General features: G+C 37.3%; 2 protein-coding genes across 3 annotated transcripts; one reads left to right on the top strand and one right to left on the bottom strand.

The window, feature by feature from the left end:
• Window positions 1-6,098: 6,098 nt before the first annotated feature.
• On the bottom strand, window positions 6,099-10,236 carry LOC141298028 (calcitonin gene-related peptide 1-like). Of its 2 annotated transcripts, XM_073828532.1 has the most exons (5): window positions 10,127-10,236; window positions 9,482-9,573; window positions 8,937-9,071; window positions 7,473-7,652; window positions 6,099-6,699 (listed from the first exon to the last, which is right to left on the bottom strand). In XM_073828532.1, exons 2-4 carry the CDS (start codon window positions 9,565-9,567, stop codon window positions 7,493-7,495), a joined length of 381 nt encoding a protein of 126 aa, XP_073684633.1. In that variant the 5' UTR covers window positions 9,568-9,573; window positions 10,127-10,236; the 3' UTR covers window positions 6,099-6,699; window positions 7,473-7,492. The 2 variants fall into 2 exon arrangements, with proteins under 2 accessions (XP_073684633.1, XP_073684632.1); XM_073828531.1 differs by lacking the exons at window positions 6,099-6,699; window positions 7,473-7,652 and adding an exon at window positions 7,876-8,375.
• Window positions 10,237-17,497: 7,261 nt separating this feature from the next.
• LOC141298061 (vitamin D 25-hydroxylase-like) lies at window positions 17,498-21,501 on the top strand. The gene is made up of 5 exons (XM_073828569.1): window positions 17,498-17,868; window positions 18,691-18,832; window positions 19,431-20,060; window positions 20,139-20,465; window positions 20,553-21,501. Exons 1-5 carry the CDS (start codon window positions 17,629-17,631, stop codon window positions 20,732-20,734), a joined length of 1,521 nt encoding a protein of 506 aa, XP_073684670.1. The 5' UTR covers window positions 17,498-17,628; the 3' UTR covers window positions 20,735-21,501.

Here is a 21,501-nt window from a genome sequence, read left to right on the forward strand (position 1 = left end):
CAACTGTTGGTGTTGTTCCTGTTTCACATACGTACAAACATAATCAGAGAAAAATATAAATTAAATCAACATTATATATTTATATTTTTAGTTAAGAGGACAAAAGCATTCTTTAGACAAAATTCAATAAAACCAAAACCTAAATAATGGTTTTAGTCAATTTAAAACAAACAAAATGGCAACATATGAAACATCTGAGGAAACTTTCTATGACCTAAAATGAAATCCCTTTCGATTGGGTAATTGTTCATTTGTTCATTCAATGGTTATAGGCTAATAAACTGATTTCCTCAAAGATTCCTCCCTCTCTTTGAACAAGAATAGGCCTATATCCTTGGAGTAGAAACTATTTCCTTTCTAATAAATAAATGCTACTGTTCCAGTACTGATGCTGCGATGATGGTTTGCAGTATGCTGATGTCTTTTAATTATTTGTCGGTGCGCCCTCAACTGTAATTAAACAATTATCGTTAGATCCTGATTCAGCCGCAAGATGGCGTTGTTGCACAAAAATAAATGACGTGGAAACAGGGAAATTAAATCTCTGCAGAATAGGTTGTCTTGAACAATCATTTTTACGGTTTTCGTCCTGCTCTTTCAAAAAAATGTCAAAACAGAAATCGTTTCATTAGTGTTCGGGACATAATTATTATGGTGTACAAAACTTTTTCTAATTATCAGTTGAGTTGTGTTGTATCAGACTGCAATAAATGGCCAGTTAAAAAAGGAAACAAAATTAAATCAACATTAAGTGTGCTATCTGTCTATTGATTTTCTTTCAGATTTTATAAGTGTGAGTTAAGTTGTTTTGTTTAGTGAGTTTTCTTGGCACTATAGAAGATATTTGAAATGAGTAAAAATAATCACCATGTGCAGACTTTTAACATTTCAAACAAATTTTTAAGGAACATTTATGTTACATTTTTCAGTAAATGGTTTAGCATTTGTTGCGTTTATTTAATTACAATAGGCATTTCATAATATTTCACGTTTTACAGGGACTGGCATTAGTTTAGAACAATGTCAATGTTGAAGGTTGGAGATACAATCTCAATACAAGCACATTCAAAATTGAATCTTGTAATTTGATCAGTTTGATCAGTTACTGTGGGTACACTTAAAATATGCATTCCCTACCATACACAATTCATTAATGTCTCCCTGCTTTATCAACCTAACCAACCAGTTGTGATGTTTTTTTTTTCTTTGTTTTTTTATTCGATGTACCCTACCATGACAACCAGACGGAACAGTGCTTATATTCAGGAAGAGATGGATACAAAACCATCTGTCATTTATTGGGTCAAATTGTACCTTTTTTTTTTTTTTTTTTTGGAAACTTTTGAAAGTCATGGACATTAGCTCTCCTCTTAAATGCAGTGTGAATCATGCTCAGAGAAGCATAATGCTTTAAAAGATATTCATTATTGATCTGACAATGCGGGCTGCTCTTTATGCCTGCTTCCATATGGTCAGTCCACTTGGTCCTACATGTATCTCTAATGCAAGTGCACACTATTGATTTTGGGATGGATGTATGGCGTAAATGACGACCCGGGAAGACGCTTATCAAATATATAGTGGAAACACTGGGCTAATGGCTTGTGAGACTTCAGGCTTATATCAGATAAAGTGCACTGTTGTCCACAGAGTGACTGCAGTTTTTTTACTGCACTATGGATTTGTCCCCTTTTTGTCGCTGTTGAGAAAAGTATGAGAGATCTTTGGATTTACCTGCACAACTTGGTTGTACAATTTCAGTTCTTCAACCAAGTTAACAAGCAGCAAACAGAGTGTGCTTAAATGATGCACAAATGGCAATCAATGTTAATCAATAAAACATTTTCATGTCTGTATTGGACACACCATGTAAACATTCAGTGCTGGGTGGAAAAAGTGTGTGAATCCCTAGCTTATTGACTAAGGAGTCGTCTAACCTGGAGGCCAATCAATGAGACTAGATTGAAGGGGTTGGTCAGAGCTCCCCTCCACCATAAAAACACTCAACAACATCTTGTTAACTTGCATAAAACCAATTTCTGCACATTTTAACTTTGTAAAAGTGCACCTGAATGTTCCAGAACATAATTGGCAAATGTTCTGTTGATGAAATTAAATTGGAGCCCATTAATACTCAACAGAAGTTGCAACTACATTTTTCTTAAAGAATGGTACAAAATTTCTTGTGATTCCTCTTTTTGCAATTACAAGAGTTGGTTTGTTGAGCCAAATAAATGTCTTTTAGTTAAAATCCAAGATTTTTTTCATCTAGTACTATGAATTTTTAATAAGTAAAAAAGTGTCCATCATTCTAAACATTATGATTTAGAAATGTTTTACAGACACAAAGGTTAAACAGTTCCAGCTGATGTCTTTGAAAATTATCACCGTTTTTCTAGGTGAGGATTTATCTCTCCAGCCTGAGTAGTTTTACAGCAAGAACGGATCATTAATATTGGAATTTTGATGAGAGATTAAGGTTTTGATTAGACGCTTCCCTCCCCTACAAGCAAATTATGATCACGGCTTACGCTTTGTTCATTCTTCTCAATGTAACATCAATTTCACGGATTATTGATAATTGAATGCAAACTGTTTTCGACAAGGAATAAAGCAGGCATCAGTTCACCGATTTCATGGCTCAAAATTTCGACCACGCATAACTTGCAATGAAACAATGTGCAGATTGGCTCATGTAACCAAAGATTTTTATGTCTTATTAATAAATTCAGCTGCCTTCCGTTTGTGATCATCTGTGTAAAACCTTCTCGCTCTTATTTCTGTTCCCCACGTTTAACAAGGTTTTATTTTTGCTTCAAGCATTCTGTTTTAGCCTAAAATACATTGCATTGCATTACACTGGTCACAAATATTGATTTTTCTTTTACGCCAAAAATCTTTAGAATATTAAGTAAAGATCGTGTTCCATGAAGTTTTTGTAAATTTCCTATCAAAACTTAGTTTTAGATTAGTAATGTGCTTAGCTAAGAACTTTATTTAGACAATTTTAAAGACGATTTTCTCAAAATTTAGATTTTTTTGCACCCTCAAATTCCAGATTTTCAAATAGTTTTATCTCGGCGAAATATTGTCCTATGCTAACAAACAACAATGGAAAGCTTACTTATTCAGCTTTCAGATGATGTATAAATCTCAGTTTCTGGTTTTGTCTTCTGGGGTCACATCTGAGATTGATCATTTCTGTGTCTTTCTCACCTGTGCTTTCAGTCTGGACTCATTCAGGAGATACGTAAGCGAGTGTATAACAGTGAAAACATGGAAAATCCTGTGTTTGGCGGGAAAGAGTTAAAATGATGATCTAACATTAATGGAAGTAGAGGAATTATGTAAAATGATGTTATGGTAAATCTATCTATCCATCATTTTCCTGTAAGAGTGGACAGGGCCATTTGTAAATTTTATGGGTCTGGCTTCTGGTCTCATCTGCATCCAGCTATTTTTAGCTGTACAAAACAGATCTTTTTGCTGCTTGAAATTACAAATTGGTGTATCTTACCATATTATATTGATGTATTATAGTAATTATGAGCACACTGGTTTGTAATGCAAACTGTTTTACCATTTACTGCACGTTGTTATTATTTCCCGATAATCAGCTAATGATCTGAAAGTCTCACCATTGGCTTACTTCTGTGTTAAAGAAGAAGCTTTTTTCATTACCTGTACTATACTCATCATCATCTTCTTCATCAAAATGTATTTTATTTATTTACTTATGATAGAGAAAAGAAAACTAATTTTAAGTAGCTTACAGTTGATTTTCTTTTATAGCATGCAACAGTTAAACAAACAAGTTAAACAAACAAGTTATTCATTTTTAAGCAGGCTATTAATTTGAATGGTTCCGTCAAGGTAGAATAAGATCTCCTCTGAGAATGCAGACAACCATCTTTTACCTGGTTTGGGGCCAAAATGGCCATTTCATCTTCCATAAACAGTCCACAGGAGAGTGATGTGGAAAGAATTGATTTTTTTTTTTTCTTTAGGCTTTTTCGTGTTCCACTCAGGGTGAGAGGCTTGGTAAATATCATGTTTTTATATTCTGCCATTGATCTCATTAGCGGATGTGCGTCACTTTGCCTTCAATCAAAGCAATTGCTTTTTACAGTAAAGCGCATCCAGTAGTGACAACACACAGAACCGCCTCGTACAGCTCCACATAATGAAAATTATTCAACTGAGATCCCATATGCAGAGAAAAAAATCAATTAATGCAAATCCTAATTAAAAAAATCCTTAATAATAATGAAAAGATATAAGCATCATGTTATCAAGCAAAGACTTTTTTCCAAGATTACTGGAGTACATTTGACAAGAAAATACTATACTTCAAGTCACTTGACGTTTTTATGTAATTGTAGGAATTTCTGACTGAACATTGTTTATCCCTTTAAGATAAGGAGGATACGATCAAACCGTAATTAACTGACTAGTTAATGTTGTAGGATACTTTCTTGCTTCTTTCTAGAAATGTAGTCCGTCAATTTTCAGACTGCTTAGCATTTTCGCCGGCATGTTTAAACAGTATTTGTCATAGGTGAAGTGACTGGCTGACTGCCATGCAGTCACTAATCCAGACGCTAAAGCACTAGCTGCTTTATTTAGCTCCATGTGTTGATGTATTTCATTTAGATCCATCCATTTCTTTTAAGCTGGATGTACAGCACCGGAGGCTTGTAATCCATTTACTTAATGACATCTTATTGTGGCGAAATCATCGCACTTCCGTACTCAATTATGCAGCTCAATTAGCAAATACCTGCATTGTTGTGTTTTTAAGCGTTCCAAAAATAACTCTCCATCTGTTTTCATTGCTGATAAAAGACTGCTACTTAATTAAAGCAATAAAATGAATGAGTGTTTAGTTAGTAATTCTTATTATGCAATTGTTGCATTTCCTTCTTCGTTTGCTTTGTGAAATATGCCCTAAGTAATTACAAGAAAATTTAGAGTAATGTAATGTAAAAGTTTGCAGATAAAGATTAATTGACTGGCTGGCTCTCAAAAAGACCCTGCCTCTCAGAGGCACGAGAACTTAAAATCTCTCCTTATTAGCAGAGAGGAATGGGCCGGGCGGCAGAGCCACTGCAATATGAAATGACTCACTACTACTATGGGGGCATCGAGGTTAATTAACAAAGCATCTAACTGGATGGGATCCATTTGAACTGTGTGAGGACACAAGAAAGCACTTGCCGTCAGAACTGTCGAGAAGGTTGTGATGGGAAACTTGGATGAGTGGTTTTAGTGATTAGAACGAGCCGCATTTATGAGATTATATGAATGAAAATGAATCTTTCACATTGTGGTCTTTTATTCTCATTTAGAAACGTATTAAATCTTATTGGTTAAATGATGAAGTATTTTAGAGGTTTCATTCGCTCAGATAGCTGCAGGAAGAGACGCTGTATGGTGTGCGTCATTTAAACGTCACTCTTGCTTACAGGATCAGAAAGATTTCGTAAGACCTCAATGGCGTCTGTGAACATGAGAATCCATTCACTTTAATAAGGCATAACTTGTCTCTGTGTTTCCTTTTAATGACACTAAAATGATTTCACTTGTATTTTGGGAAATTGATTTGACTGTAAACAAGTTCCCATGGGTGGCCACTGTTGGGAGACCAGCATGACAATTAGCCACTGAAAAACACAATTATGACAAACAGCTCCCAGTAGGGTTTTTGCAGAATGACTGCTGTCACTGTAATATGCACAGAGGACCCAATAAGAACAAATAAAGCGTGTCTTTGCAGCTACAAAAACACAGTGCAATGATGCGAAGACTCAGTTTTTTCTAGAACAGGCAGCACTATGACTATAAATGTAATATTTATTAATAAAGTTTTGTTTCAGTCAGATATTATGCATTGGTTTCCAATATGAACTATTTCAGTGCTCTACATTAGGACCTCCTAAGTGGGCATTCAGAACTGGACAATCACACCTGTAGAATAACGTTGAAACTTGTGGGTCATCATTTAATTCTGATTATGCATCAGAAATGCAAAACATGAGGGGGCATGTGTATGACTATGCAGATCAATTGCTAAAACAACCAGTCAGTCAATAAATCAAGTACCCCAAACCTTATGTATCTAAAATACATTTTAATCTTGCTCAAATTCACAATTGTTACAATTTGTAATTCAGTGGTAGTACCTCCCTCCTTTAATTCAAACATACTGTACAACAGCGGCATGTAAAGTGTGTTACATCAAGGCACAAGACACATCCATATTCAGGGAAGCCTTTTTATGAGGCACTGCTTTAATATGATCCCCAAAATACCGTAATGTGCTGAGACACATTAAAGGAACATGGGCCAAACCAGACTGTACATACTGAATGTGCTCTCTGCTGAGAGGAAAGAATGAAGCAATGCTCTTCCTCGGATCCAAATGAGTAGAAAAATGATGGTTACTGATCACCGCTTTCTCTTTTCTTTTTCTGTTTCTTTTTTTTTATTTTTTTTTTTTACTTATGTTGCTTCATGGAAGAGCCAAAAAAAATGAGCAGTTATAATGTCTGGCTGGATGGAAACGATCAGTGCTATCAACTGGAGTCCATTCAGATGAAAGTGAGGAGTTTCCATTCCCAGGGGTCATAATGTGGACATGATGGTTTCTCTTTTATTGACAGCAATCAAAGAAGAACTGTGGACGTGTAGACTGGTGACCTGTCGAAAGATGTTATTTGGGATGTTATTGTCATTGTATATGACATTAGCAACATATCAAAAGTCCAGTTATGAAAATGCTTTAGCATAATATGAGAGACGTTGAAGTGAAAAATGTTTAGATCTTAAATAGAAAAACAATAAATGTGCCATTTTCCTAAATTCATACTGTAACTATAATTTTAGGATATTAATATGAGAAAAGTTGAAGTAAAAATGGGGATATATTCATTTTAAATAGACAAGGTGCAAAATCATGAATATTTCTTTTTAATTAATTTCTTATTGCTTATTAATTTTACATATAAAGAGGAGTCCATTTTTACTATAATATGTAATAATATCAACATAATAATATGGCAGAGTTTAACAAAAAAAATTTAAAGGAAATCTTTTTTTATATATTTTATTTTAACTATTTAAAATAGTTTTAAAAAAGTATTTTTTTTTTTTTTTAATATTTAGTAATACATCATAAATAGTTTAAAACTTTTTAAATCTCCATTTATTTATTTATTTTTCCTCCGGATTTTCAGTGTGGACAGCACATCTCACTGTATCTATTTTCAGTGCTGCTGCCTCAGTATAATTATCACCTAATCATATAATTTTGTCACGTGAGCATAAATATATTCATATCATTCGAACATAAAACACAGTAATTCCATGCAACTGTCATGGCGGAATTATCTTGATTGCGGTTCGCATAAAATTAATGAGATGACTCTGATAGTTAAAACGACATGAGAGTCTTCAGCACACTATTCACATACCATTTCACCCATCCCATTGATTACTCCTGACTGAGCCTCCTTCGTCTGCCGAACGCCTGGGAGCCCACATTAGTGGGGACAAATTTGCTGCTTCCAATTCCCCCCGAGCGGCTCAGAAAGTCTGCCAGGCGATGGGTCACACATGTGGCCGTGTTACAAGCTCTCTTCTGTGTTGTAACACTGGAAGGGGGAAAATTAAATGAATTTAAATATTAATTCAAAAGAAATGAATGAACATTAAAAATAAGAATTTGAAATGTACAAAATATGTATTAAATATGTTAAACAGAAAAAGGATGGCAGCAGTAATGTATCTTACCTAAAATGAGTACTTAAGCCTGATTATACGTAATTTATCAAATTGAAAATAGTTCTGAGCTTTAAACAAACAACAAGCAAGATCTCCTTCTAAAAATATCTTTATTAGATCAAGAACAAAAGTCAAATCACACAAGACAGGAATTTAGCTGTGGGTTAAAAAAAAGCTCATTGTTACGCCCTATCTACCAATGAGAGCTCCCCGATTTGGTGAATCAGTTATATAACCCAAATAGATCCGGTGACTATATGAAATTAGTGGAACAGAGTCGGTCTGAGATTTGCTACTCTGCCAAAGAAAGTAGAAAAAATGTTCTTTCAAGTCAATCAGGCAAGCAAACTTCCACATGCACTCGCATATCAGGGCCAAGCACGGGGTTTACAGCCGCTGCCGATTAGACACGATTGAGCGCCTCTCCGTATCCAGCCAACACATCACTCTCTTCCAGGCTCCGCTTCTTGCCCGGTGTACCCGCTCCCACATTGGTGCGTGGATACGTCTGCAGCTTGTGCAGCTCCTGGGACAGTTTCCCCAGCACGCAAGTGCTGAGGCTGGAGCAGCGCTTGGACACGGGTCTACCCAGGCTGTGAGGAAACATGCAGAGAAACTCATAGACACTTAGACATGCAAGAGCATTCCTTCTGTTCACATACAGGATAGACATGATGACATGCTTCAATGCACGGCTGGTCTCATAAAACAAATCATGCTTTCATAATTAATTTCTGCTGCACTTCTCATGTCTTTACTTGAGCATATCATGCAGGCATTTCCTCACATGTTTTCAGATCATGCTTCCATCCATGCCGTTTGATATACTCTTTTTCATGCATTAAGAGCAAACAGGCAAACGCTCAGTCTTTTATAAATCTGATGAGTAAATAAAGTTTCATGCAGAGAATAAACCGGCAGAGGACTCTGCAGCTTTAATAGAAAAATGAATCCCCATATCTGTGCAGAAATTTATCACATACCTGTCATATATAACAAGTACAAGTACACCTGACATTAAGGAGGCTTTGCTCTCATGTTGAAGGAATTTCAGCCTTACTTTCTTAAATGCGAGAGAAACAAATCAGTGCGCACACAGTGCTAAATTATTCAACAGATTGTGATTCAAGAAGTAGATATGATAATATTCGTACCTGTTTTCCTCAGCTGCCTGTTGCTCCATGTCCTCTGCAGTCATCTGCATGAATTCTTTGACGATTGCGTGCAGCAATCTTCTCGCTTCGTAGTCCGTAAGCGTAGTTCGATCTGGTGATGATTCCAGTGCGGGCCTGCAAAGGAACGTCTTTGTGATTATCATGTCTATGCAAACGGTTTCTCGGAGGTATTCTTTTTGTTGCATGATAAAAGCACTTTTTGCTTACTACATCAAATCCTAAACATAATCAAAATAATCTGCTAAGAGTATGGCACTTAAAATCTGTCCAGTTGCCAAGTTAAGATTTATCACCCGATCAATACTGTCGTAAGCAGAGTGGGTTTGGCTGGGATTCATCTGATGTAATCAGAAGACTGATAGTCCATGATGCCGCAACCTCTAATGAAAACATATGCTTTCTTGCCGCCGTCTAAACGACTTTACCAAAGCACCAATTTCACTTACAAATATTTGTAGCTAGTTTAAGGAATTATCACAGGAATGCACTTTCAGCATGACAGTATGATTCCTATAAAAGCTCACCTGGCAGGAGCTGCGTTAGAGCTGTACATCTGGCAAATAATCAGAGCGTAGGCAACGAGGAAAGCGGAGATCTTCAACATAACCATGGTCCCCTGTGGTGAAACATTTCATCATTAGATAGTTTAAGAACAGACCGGAAAAATAATCAAATTAGGTCAAGCCATTACAGGTGAAAAAGTTATTATTAATCTATCGGTTTTTATTCCCCTCAAACTTCTCCTGTTTTCCAGTGTCAAGCTTAAAAACTAAAATCAGATTTGGAAAGTCTTCTCCTGTTTGCTGCAAAAGAGCCACAGCTTTTGTGGTTGGTGCAGACGTCTCCTACTGTCAGGCGCTACGCTATAACTGCAGCATTAAAGATATTAGTCTCGTGATTTCCCTTCCAGCAGAACCCTGTGCATTAGTGTAATGAGCTGCTGTCTCTGCACCCACAGCCAGGTCTAAGAAGCCGTCCAATTCTCCTTGAAAAAAATCCATCGAGCATGCCTGTGCAACTACAGAGCCAAAGAGTAATGTATATACCATTAAGTGCTCCCTAACATTTTATTTAGTTTATTTACACACGTCTATAAGTACAGCATATTGAGAATGATAAAAAGCATGGCACATCTAGTATGTGTCAAGCCATAAATAGTTATCACTTACCTTGAGATGTTCGGCTTCGTGCAATAGATATAGAAAAGAGTCGTCCCAAAATAGAGGGGATATTTCAACTTGATGAAATTTTGAGTCTGTTGCATTAAGCTACAATACACCTGCCTATATACCCACCATGTGGGTCTCACTATTGACAGTGTGGGTGTTTAATGATTCTCCGACAGCCAACCAGAGCGCACTGCTCTCTCATCCAACCAATCAGATTATCCTCGGGCTTCTGGAAAATGATAAAGAGTGTGTCACACCAATGACGTCATTCTTCAATCACAAACTGCTCCATTCACAAAAATTCACCAGTGATCAGCAAAATTCAATATCGCTTGAAGAAAAAAAAAAACTGTAGGTAAACTGTTTAAAGGAAGTCTATGATGTGTTTTTCCGTTGTGATGATAAGTGCCAACCGGATACAAAACTATTAGTTGTGGTCTATCTATCTATCTATGCATACTGTATGCGATATAGCTCTGTTACACTGCTTAGCTTAGTGCTTTAATTGGAATTTTTACAATTGAGTTAAGCACATACACACAACTGTTGTGGCTACATACTTAACAAACAGAGAGAAAATGGCACAAGTCTTATGTTTGACATTTCCGTAAATCCATTTCAAATGACGTGCAAGACAAATGCTGATGGTGGAAAACAAACTCAAATACCCTTTCACTGTGTATCCTGTAATAATGTGTGTGATCAATTGCAACATTGCTCTTGCCCTTATTTGGGTTTCCGTGATGATGTGACCCTTTGTCAGAATCAAAGAGGTTACGACCATAACAAGCCTTCTATCTGAGTCCCAATTACAGAACTCTTTGTCTTGAGGCATCATCTCACTCCACTACTTTATTGGCTAAGGCCTAATAAACCATTTCCACTAAGAGACAGTGTTTGCGTCACATAGGAACCCCATTAGTCTGGATGAGCCTTTTAGTGTTATCGAACCCAAAGCCTCGCCAATGACGGAATCAGTAAATCTGGGCGACGTGACAGGACCAGGGACCCCCGCTACGGACGCAAACTACACTTGCACGCATGATGAACTCCTCCTGCCTAATGAAGGGTCATTTCCGCTGTGGAGAACACTTTGCAGAGACTTACCACGTCCATAGATCAGTGAGTAAGCAAACAGAGTAAACTGGCAAGTTTTCCGTTCCCTCGTGAAACTTTGGAGTCGATACTGTAACCTTTCAAATTTGGTCATGCTTTAACATCACTCACTCCACCCGGCCTTGTGTGAGTTATTTCAGAAGACAGATAATCATTTCGTTTCAAGGCAGATGATGTCCTTTTGGATTGCGTTTGTTCATTCGCCTATGACACTCACTTTGTGAGTTCATTTGAGGAACGGCATTGCTAACAGCAGCTGTTATCATGGTGCAGGACAAAGCTTTTTTGAACAGCATGAGTGTTTAAACACCTGCGAAACAGGGATTAAGTGTGATTTGTTAAGACTCTGAGAGGAAAACTAAACACAATCCATAACCCTCTCTGAGACAAAGAGTAGCACTAAATGGTCAGCGAGGAGCCAGCACAGTTCATCCTTAGACATTAAGGAAATGAGATTTAATCACGGAGTGTTGCTCATCAATCAACCCTCTTTAGTGAGTTAGAGTTCATCATAATCTCGTCTGTGTGCTTTACTGATCACACACAATCCTTTTATTTAGACTACATTAACAACCAATGGCATCATCTGACTGGGACTGGCACGCCACCAAGTCACCAAGGACTAACAAAAAGAATGACTGAGACACCTCTGATGGGACCCATTCAAAACTGCTTACCGCATGTGCAAAATGCACTATGCAGGAGAAAGCTATTTCTGAATCCCGGCGTCCTCCATTACTAATTACGTTTTCTTTTGCTGAAATCACAGCAAAGGGTTTCTTTTCATAATGTGCCATTGCTCCTCTGAGGTCTCACTTTTCTTTATTGATTAATCTATGTTGACTGACTTTTCCCTCTGCTATAGCAAATCTGTGTTTCTTATGGGAGGAAATATTGAATCTTCTAGATGTCCTCATTATATATCACAAACACTGCAGTCCTTGAACAGATCCCTCTGAGACTTGCTGGATTTATCTATCTATACTGATGGAATGGCTCAGTAGAAAACATCATAGATAATAAGACCCAAGACACCACGGAATGGAGCATCATCAATGTGGAAAATCACATTTCTGCTGGAAAAAAAAAACAGGATGATTTATGACCAAATAATATGTGATTACTATAGTTAACACTCTGATTCTTCATTCACACATCCAAGATCTTCATGTATTTCTTTCTTTAGTCATAAAGAAATTATTTTTTTTAGGAAAACATTTTAGGAATTTTGTCCATATAGTGGACTTCTATGGTGGCCACGAGTTTGAACTTCCAAAATGCAGTTTAAATGCAGCTTCAAAGGGCTCTAAATAATCCCAGCTGAGGAAGAAGTGTCTTATCTAGTGAAACGATAGGTTATTTTGTTTAAAAAATGACCATTTATACACTTTTTAACCTTAAATGCTCATCTTGTCTTTCTCTGCAATGCGCATGCACTCAATATTTAATACACAAGCTTTAGGGTATGTCGAAAAACTCTAATTAAAACAATTTTTTTTCCTCCAACTTCAAAATCGCCCAACATCGCTGCAGAAGTACCGAGCCAGTGTTTACAAAGTGAAGTGCAAAGATGGTCAAACACCTTTACAAAAAATGGTAAAACAGCGATGTAGGATGATTTTGAAGTGGGAGGAGAAAATGAGATGGGAGTTTTTCGACATAACCTAAAGGTCCGTTCACACCAAGAACGATAACTATAACTATAAAGAAAATGTTTTTAAAAAATCATTTCAAATTCGAGAGAATAGCCAAATTCACACCAGGACTATTACGATAACGATACAGGGGAACGATATCGGGATCATTTTCAGAAAGTTTTTTTACAGCTGATGAACGATATAACACTGACAGCTTATCAGACTTTATTCAAATTTGAAATAGCAGGCAACATTGTAGAGAAGCAAACAGACATTGCATAGCAAACAGAGTAACATAAAACATACAGTTATCATTCACTGGTGTGGACACAAAAATAGTTATTGTTGTATTTATAGTTATCATCATTGTTCAACTGTCTTGAACCGGAGTGCACAGAGCACACAGCTAGACAAGATGAGCATTTCTGGTTAAAAAGAGTATACATTTTTTAGAAAATTACCAATTGTTTTGCTAAATAAGACCCTTCTTCCTAGGCTGGGATCATTTAGAGCCCTTTGAAGCTGCATTTAAACTGCATTTTGGAAATTCAAACTCATGGGCACCATAGAAGTCCACTATATGTAAAAAAAATTTCTGAAAAAAATATAATTTCCTTATGACTAAAGAAAGAAAGAAAGATATGAATGACAAGGGGGTGTCAATTATCTGTACATTTTCTGTTCTGGATGTGAACTAATCCTTTAAAAGTATGAAGAAGTTGGTTTGGTTTCTGTTATGCAAAGACATTTGCTTTGTTTTTCCTTTTCAAATCTATTATGTTCTCAAGACAGCATTTCCCACAGTACACAGTTTATAAATAACAGCTCATGCAATTTTTATAGGTTGCAATTAAGATAAAAGGTTTACGCCACTCTGAAGGCACTATTTACTTTTTTCTGAGGTGCTGTTCATTGATAACATACATAAGACTATTTATTTATTCATATATTGTTGAGGTTTTTTTTCTTTCTTTTATTTGTACGCCGTGGAAGTGCAAATGCTTTGTGGTGTTTTGAATTCAACTGTTGGTTTTGAATTGTTTGTTGGATTAATATAAAAACAATTTCCTAATTAAATACGAGTAATGCATGAGTTTTAAATATGAATGATTCTGCAGTGCCTAGCACTTGACAATATCATCAAACCTGTTAGATGTTTATAAATGCTCACATGCATTATACATGCTGCAGAAGCATAATGCTTTTGTTTAAATAATTCAATACATCCACATCACCGTACAGATAATAAAACGTGTATAACATGTGCTTATAAATTGAACTGGGTGCTATTTTAGATGCCTGTGATGACTTGATAAATGTGCTGAGAACTTGCAGGTCACTGCTTGGTTAAAATAGCAGAAAAAATGCTGACATGACCGGAGGGGAGTTTCAAGCCTTAAGGTCAAAGTTTGTCACACAAATCTTAGTGCAAACGTGTCTGACCCCAAAACTGGTTTTACTTAGTTTGCAAAACACACTGTCGCTTTCTCTCACTTGCCATGAAAGGCAACTGCCTGGACTATTGACAAAAGAAATGTTCTAGCCCAGGTCCTCTTTAAAATTTATTGAAAATAACATTATCGTAAATCTTATCTCTCTGTAAAATATCGAATTCTTCAGAATTTTAGCCAAACTCACATTATGTGTGGTAAGTGACTCAATTTAAAATAGTGATATTTCCTTTGTAAACGAATGCGTTTTTAAATAAATTATTCACATTCGCTTCCCTGGCTCCCGTTTTTCGTATGCGTCAAATCTCTGCTTTTGAATCACGTGACGGATTTCATGTCTTACAGTACTTTTCTTATACAGTTGACTCAAAGTATTAGCAATTAGGGACTGACTGTAGCACGAGCCAATAGCATTTTAGTACAGACTGTGAAGGAGTATCTCATTGGTTAAAACTACTGAATGGATACGCCCCTTTTGATGAACTAGTCGATCTTAAAGAGAACTCCGGGTATTAAGAATTGCATAGCTTACATTTTGTCTCTAACTGAAATTTGTAGTGGAAAACCCATGAAAGATTTACGTAATTTAAAAAAATCCACATTGTTCTATACTTATTTTGTACTATGGGGGACACCATTATTTTGATTATGTAGGAAGGTTGCACTCAGTGAGCTACTGGCACTGAGCTACACTATTTTTACCACAACACAACTCGGAATATAAAATACTGATACGATGACCACAGCTCCTGAAAGAGCTTACAGGTGGCGATGGATATAAGTGTAGGCTCAAACCAAATGCCGTACCATTGATTTTCCCCACAAAGAATCTAAACGCACCTGGATATCAAGTGAAATCTGCGCTGAGAAACTCCTTCAGTGGCTGCAGCGTCATGACCAGAGTCGGTATGTTTACATCCTTTCAGGATGGCGTCTAGCATTTGTCTCTGCTGTTTGTAAGCTCTTTCAGTAACTGTGGTCTACTAAAAGCCTCAAAGGCATCAGAGCTAAAGTGGAGAGAACACAGACGTGGGTCTTTAGGAAGTTTTATTCATCCACAGGCATCTTTCCATTCTTTTCTCCTCTTCTAATCGCTAGGAAAGCCTTACATTGATTCTCTAATGTAGGGCTGGGCCGATAAACGATATCATATCGAATCGCGATAAAATTTATGTTAATAACGATGATAGGCTCTAGACATTTTTTGCTCGATATGGATTAATCTAAGAGCCAATCACACAGTAGAAATATGCGACAACAGCCAATCAGCGTACAGCGTGCGTGTGCACGTCAAAGTACAAAGTTCATTTCCTACCGCACTTGCGAAGCAAACTTAACACCAGGACGACAAAAAAAAAGAGAGAGGAAGCAGCGACGAAAGTGAAACTAACTTCGAGTTATTATCCAAAGATGTTGAAATTGTCGACAAAAAAGGTAGCACAAATTCTGTTATATAAGTGGTTTGGCTACCTGAAAAGTGACTCTTAGCTCAGCTGAGAGTTTGGCGCGATTGTTAAAACTGAAACCGAAAGCAAAAAACGCACGCGCATTCAAAAGCAATTTTAATCCCCCCAATGCACGCAAATTAGGCTACATGACATATCTAGGCTGTTATTAGTATGTAGGCTATGATAGGTTGTGTATGTCTATAGCTCTGTATCATGCTTGAAATATCCGTCTCTATTTGCACTTTGAATATTTAGAGAGTAGCCTGCTTTGATTATGGCTGAATTGTCTGCACTTAATATACGATTAAGAAAGAACTGTGTCGTAATTTTTTGTTATTTATACTGTAGATTGTTTCAAAATGCAGTGGTTGCCTCTAATTTAAATAGCTCAACCTATAATAGAGAAAATAAACAATTGTGTTAATAATAAATAAATAAATAATTGTGTTACAAATTATGTTTTTACAATAATTTTATTTACATTTTGTACATTTACTCTCATTTACCATACTCTGTCACAACTTTCATTTTTTTAATTTATTTTAGTAAGTTGTTTTAATTTTTAAGGCCAAATCTGTAATCTGTTTTTGTTAATAAACTATACTTTAAATGTAATTTAATGAACCCTTTCATTTTTGTGGCTTTAGTCATTGTTGGGATACTATTTTAAAGCTGGCAACATCAACAGCTTATATCGAAATATATATCGTTATCGTTCAATATGGGAACAAAATTATCGAGATTACATTTTTGCCATATCGCCCAGCCCTACTCTAATGTCAACCAAACAGCACACAATGTGGCATCGTATCTGTATTTTATTTTACAAGTTGTGTATTCTGAGTTTTGTTGTGGTAAAAATAGCAACAGATAGTGCCAGTAGCTCCCCCAGTGCAACCTTTCTACGTAATCGAAATAATGGCCCCCCATAGTCCAAAATATGTATAAAACGACGTGGATTTTTTAAATAACGTAAATCTTTCGTGGGTTTTCTACTACAATTTCAGTTAGAGACATAATTTACAGTATATTAAGCCAAACATGTCATAATACCCTTTAAAGTCTTGGACAAGACTCAGAACTAAACTTGGTGAACCAAGATCTGCATGTGGTTTGTTCAGTTTGGCAAAAAAAAAAAAAAAAAAAAAGTTTCTGTGGAATTATAAAAGTGTAAAAAATTACATACTTTTTGTAACTTTTTAATTTGCAAATATTGTTTATTGTATATGCATATTTACTTAAATTAAAACAGCTTAAGATGCTTTTTCTGGAGTTTTAAAGTAGATATGCAGCCACGTTTATTACAGATAAGACTTCAGTCTATGTGGAGTGTTTTTTATGAATCGGTTCATAAAATGATTCAGTCATTACATACATTCTCGCTTGTCCCCACCTGGTGGAGCAACAATGTAACCGCGGCAGGCACTGAATGAATCAGTGAAGTCACTTTTGTGAAAGAAAAAAATCAAAAGATTTGATCAATCAACCATTAGTTCAAAGTAAAGGTTTCCACTGCAAAGTCCTTTTTTGGTTTGTATGGGTAGGCGTGGCTACTTATATGTTGCAAGTTACAAAGAAGAACGCGCTTGGAAACCTAGTTGAGTGACCGCCTGCCCTAATGAAAAGAAATCGGTCTGAATTCTCGCGATCAATAGTTCTGACCACCGTTTAATCAAACACAATGCAAGTTAATCCAAAGCGCTCTTTCCGCCAGCCAATCTTAGCCTTTAAGAGGCGGGGGATATAGAGCAACATGTGCAAGATGATCTCCCTATACACTGACTGACAGAGAACAGAGCGCTAGAAACTTTTCAGAAAGCACAGATTATCCCAAAGTGTCTGCATCCAAGATGGTATCGATTAAACGCTTGACATGTCTGTTCTCTCTGTCTTGGGAGCAAACTATCATATGTTTGGGCAGTTTGTTCATTACACTCTTCATTTTGCTGGTGATTCGCCAGCTCGTAAAGCAGCGGAGACCCCGAGGGTTTCCCCCTGGACCGACACCTTTACCCATGATAGGGAATATTCTGTCCCTAGCCACAGAGCCTCACGTCTACATGAAAAGGCAGAGTGATATCCACGGACAGGTACGGATGACACTTCACGCTCAGTCCTTACTTTCTCTTACTTACATGCACATAATCATATAATACACAGTAGACTTATCTGCTGATATATTTTGTTGTCACTTGTTTGGCTTTACTGTTTAAAAAGCGATTTTATGCCACCACATGATAATTATGTATAATAGCGGTTTGCATTTTACACTGTCTTGTAATGAATGAAGTTGTCCACAATGGAATCACCCCTTGTTGCGCCTTTAGTGGAGTTTTTATTTCTGAGGCGCTGCAAAGTTGCTTAAATTACTTCATATATGCTATCAGATGATACCTTTTTTACCGATATAATATTTTGTTTCATATGTAGTTGTATCAATATAAGCAGTGAATAATAATGTACCTATTGTGTTCTCGTATTTTTAACGTAAAATCATTGTATTAAATGATAATTTAAATGTTAGTACATACGTTAAAGACACTAATATAAAGAAAAATATTAATATTATTATTAAGTGGAAGTCCATTAAAACTAAAGTTTTACTGCTGAGGTCGCTCATCGAGCTCACAGCTGATTGGTCCGTGGTAGCGTTCTGTTCTTGACGCGACGCGTCGCGTCGCTGGGGTGTTTGAAAAGAACAAAAGAGTATTGCATTTGCAACGGGCATTTTTGGCAGAGCGCTGCAGCACTCAGTTTAGCAGAATGGCCAAGACACGCTGAGTCAGCATGCCTAATTCATTTCCTCACTGTATCCATGAGGGTGAATGTAGTCTTCTAATTATACTGCTTCATTAGTAGAAATATGTTTGGCAGGAGAGTGGATTAATGAATATTGCCATTTTATTATCCAGATTTTCAGTCTAGACCTCGGAGGAATCTCGACTGTTATTCTAAATGGTTATGATGCCATTAAAGAGTGCCTATATCACCAAAGTGAGGTTTTTGCAGACCGTCCATCCCTCCCTTTATTTCAGAAGATGACAAAAATGGGAGGTAAGTGGTTCCTTATAGACTTAGTTTATTTTAGAATGATTTCCCAGAATAGATCACTGCACACTGGTCCTGATTAAAGGAATAGTTCACCTAAAAATGAAAGTTCTGATTCATTTCCCCCTCGTGACCTTCTAAACCTGTATGTAGTTATTGTTTCCATGTAACACACCAAAAAAAATTCCAAAGAAAAAAAGTTTTTTTTTTTTTTTTTTTGGAGTTTAACAGTCATGGCTACTATGAAATGTTGTCTGGGAAAAAGATCTCCTTTAGTTTAATGTAGGATTAGAACAACTAAATGAGGGAAACTAAATGAAATTATTTTACATTTTTTGTGAACTATTCCTTTATCTATATGGGTGATTCAGAGAAAAGGGTCTGGCACGGTAATGCATGACAGAGTTGGGGCAATAACTAGAGAAGAGAGGCCAGTCACACATGAGGTTATCGCATTACCAGTATCGCAATTCTTGTAATCTCTGTTTAACCCATGAGACTAGTACTGTTTGACTAATAATCTCTGGTTAAACATCATTAGATAAACTTTCTTTGTTTCCATATTTAAACTGACCTCTCTCAGCATTGTTTATTCTCTGTCTAGGCCTTCTGAACTGCAAATACGGCCGAGGCTGGATGGAACACCACAAATTGGCTGTGAACTGCTTCCGCTACTTTGGCAGCGGTCAGCGGATGTTTGAGAGGATTTCCGAAGAGTGCCTGTTTTTTCTCGACGCCATTGACCAGCATCAGGGGAGGCCCTTTAACCCTAAACATCTTGTGACCAATGCTGTCTCCAACATCACCAACCTCATTATCTTCGGGCAGCGGTTTACCTACGATGACAGCGATTTCCAGCACATGATTGAGATCTTCAGTGAGAATGTGGAGCTGGCAGCCAGCGGCTGGGCTTTCCTGTACAACGCCTTCCCCTGGATGGAGTACGTGCCTTTTGGGAAGCACCAAAAGCTCTTTCGCAATGCCAACGAGGTGTACGACTTCCTTTTGCAAATCATCAAACGCTTCTCGCGGGATAGAGTGCCCCAGTCGCCTCAACATTACATCGATGCCTACTTGGACGAAATGGAGCAGAGCGCCACTGATAAAGCTACATCTTTCTCTCAAGATAATCTCATTTTCTCTGTTGGAGAACTCATCATCGCAGGCACAGAGACTACTACAAACTGTCTACGCTGGGCTATGCTCTACATGGCTCTGTATCCCAGGATACAAGGTTGGTGCCCACAGAGCACTGGTTTTATTTTTTCTTTAATGTCGTTGCACTAATCACGTTATGTTTTTTTCTGTGCAGAAAAGGTCCAAATGGAGATCGATTGCGTCCTGAATGGCAGACCGCCCGCTCTTGAAGACAAGCAGAGGATGCCGTATGTGGAGGCAGTGCTGCATGAAGTCCTGCGTCTTTGCAATGTCGTCCCACTGGGCATCTTTCGTGCTACGTCTCAAGACGCGGTGGTGCGTGGCTACACTATCCCCAGGGGCACCATGGTCATCACTAACTTGTACTCTGTGCATTTTGATGAGAAGTACTGGAGTGACCCATCCATCTTCTGCCCAGAGCGGTTCCTTGACTGTAATGGCAAGTTCGTTCGTCATGAAGCGTTTCTTCCTTTCTCAATAGGTAAACAGCAAATATTTGGGAAAACAGTAAATCTGAAAGCTTTTCATTGTTCTGATGAATCTGATTCCTATGTGTGTTTGCCTTTAGGTAAGCGGCACTGTCTTGGAGAGCAGTTGGCCAGGCTGGAGATGTTCTTGTTCTTCACCACAATGCTCCAGAGGTTCCATCTCCAGTTCCCCGAAGGCTTAATTCCAAGTCTCTCTCCGAAATTAGGCATGACCCTTCAGCCTCGGCCGTACTCCATATGTGCCATCAGGAGACAGCAGTAAAATGTGTTCTGTGTGCTTTGGAACACATGCACGCACCTCAGGGGATCCTACTAAGAAACGCAAATGGCAGAGCAATTCCCCGTCTTAAATTCCATCAGGTTTTCTGCAGGGAATACTAACCTCTAATATTGACTTGTTAAGTTCTCCGAACGTGTCCTCAATAGTTTCACAGAACCCAGCCTGTGCGTGATAAGACCTGTTACAGAACACATGTTCTGGAGAGCAAAGAACAAGCACATGTGTGTTACCAAACAAGAGCGTACATGAGGGTTTCAAGATAAATGTAGCATGTATCTTTCATAACTTGAACCAAAAAGTGTACTGTGTAGCAAAGCGAACATTGTTCTTGTCAATATGAGAAGAGCTATTGCGTCAATGATTGACAGGGTTTACCTCTATAACAGTTTGGAGGTCTGTCTTTTTCAGCATTCCTTGAATTCTCCTATTTCTGGATTCGGGCAAGTGAGAGGAGAACAGCTGCCTTTCCCAGAAAGTTTTGGAAATGCTTTATGACTGCCATTGGTTTAATGCCATATATCAGTTCTGCAATAACGGTCCTGTCCCTAGTTTATATCATTGGAAAGAGATTATCGAGAAACTTGAGCTGCAATATTTCCGAGGGAAAAAAAATGGTGCTTTCGTGAAAAGCTGGACTCTAATATGTATTTTATAGCACAATATTATTTTTACTTCACTTTTAACAATTTTTTTGCATGTTATTATAAAAAAGTGAAAAACCTGACAAAAAGTTGTATAAATAAAGACAA

This window comes from Garra rufa, chromosome 22 (genome assembly GCF_049309525.1).
Source record: "Garra rufa chromosome 22, GarRuf1.0, whole genome shotgun sequence".
In the NCBI taxonomy this organism is placed as follows: domain Eukaryota; kingdom Metazoa; phylum Chordata; class Actinopteri; order Cypriniformes; family Cyprinidae; genus Garra; species Garra rufa.

Excerpts from the sequence above, each read along its gene's own strand:
- LOC141298028 (XM_073828531.1), bottom strand. The coding sequence starts at position 9,567 with ATGGTTATGTTGAAGATCTCCGCTTTCCTCGTTGCCTACGCTCTGATT. Across the intron at positions 9,072-9,481 it reads TCTAACGCAGCTCCTGCCAG|GCCCGCACTGGAATCATCAC; the intron begins GTGAGCTTTTAT and ends GTTCCTTTGCAG. Across the intron at positions 8,376-8,936 it reads CAGGCAGCTGAGGAAAACAG|CCTGGGTAGACCCGTGTCCA; the intron begins GTACGAATATTA and ends GTTTCCTCACAG.
- LOC141298061 (XM_073828569.1), top strand. The coding sequence starts at position 17,629 with ATGGTATCGATTAAACGCTTGACATGTCTGTTCTCTCTGTCTTGGGAG. Across the intron at positions 18,833-19,430 it reads GAAGATGACAAAAATGGGAG|GCCTTCTGAACTGCAAATAC; the intron begins GTAAGTGGTTCC and ends TTCTCTGTCTAG. Across the intron at positions 20,061-20,138 it reads TCTGTATCCCAGGATACAAG|AAAAGGTCCAAATGGAGATC; the intron begins GTTGGTGCCCAC and ends TTTTCTGTGCAG.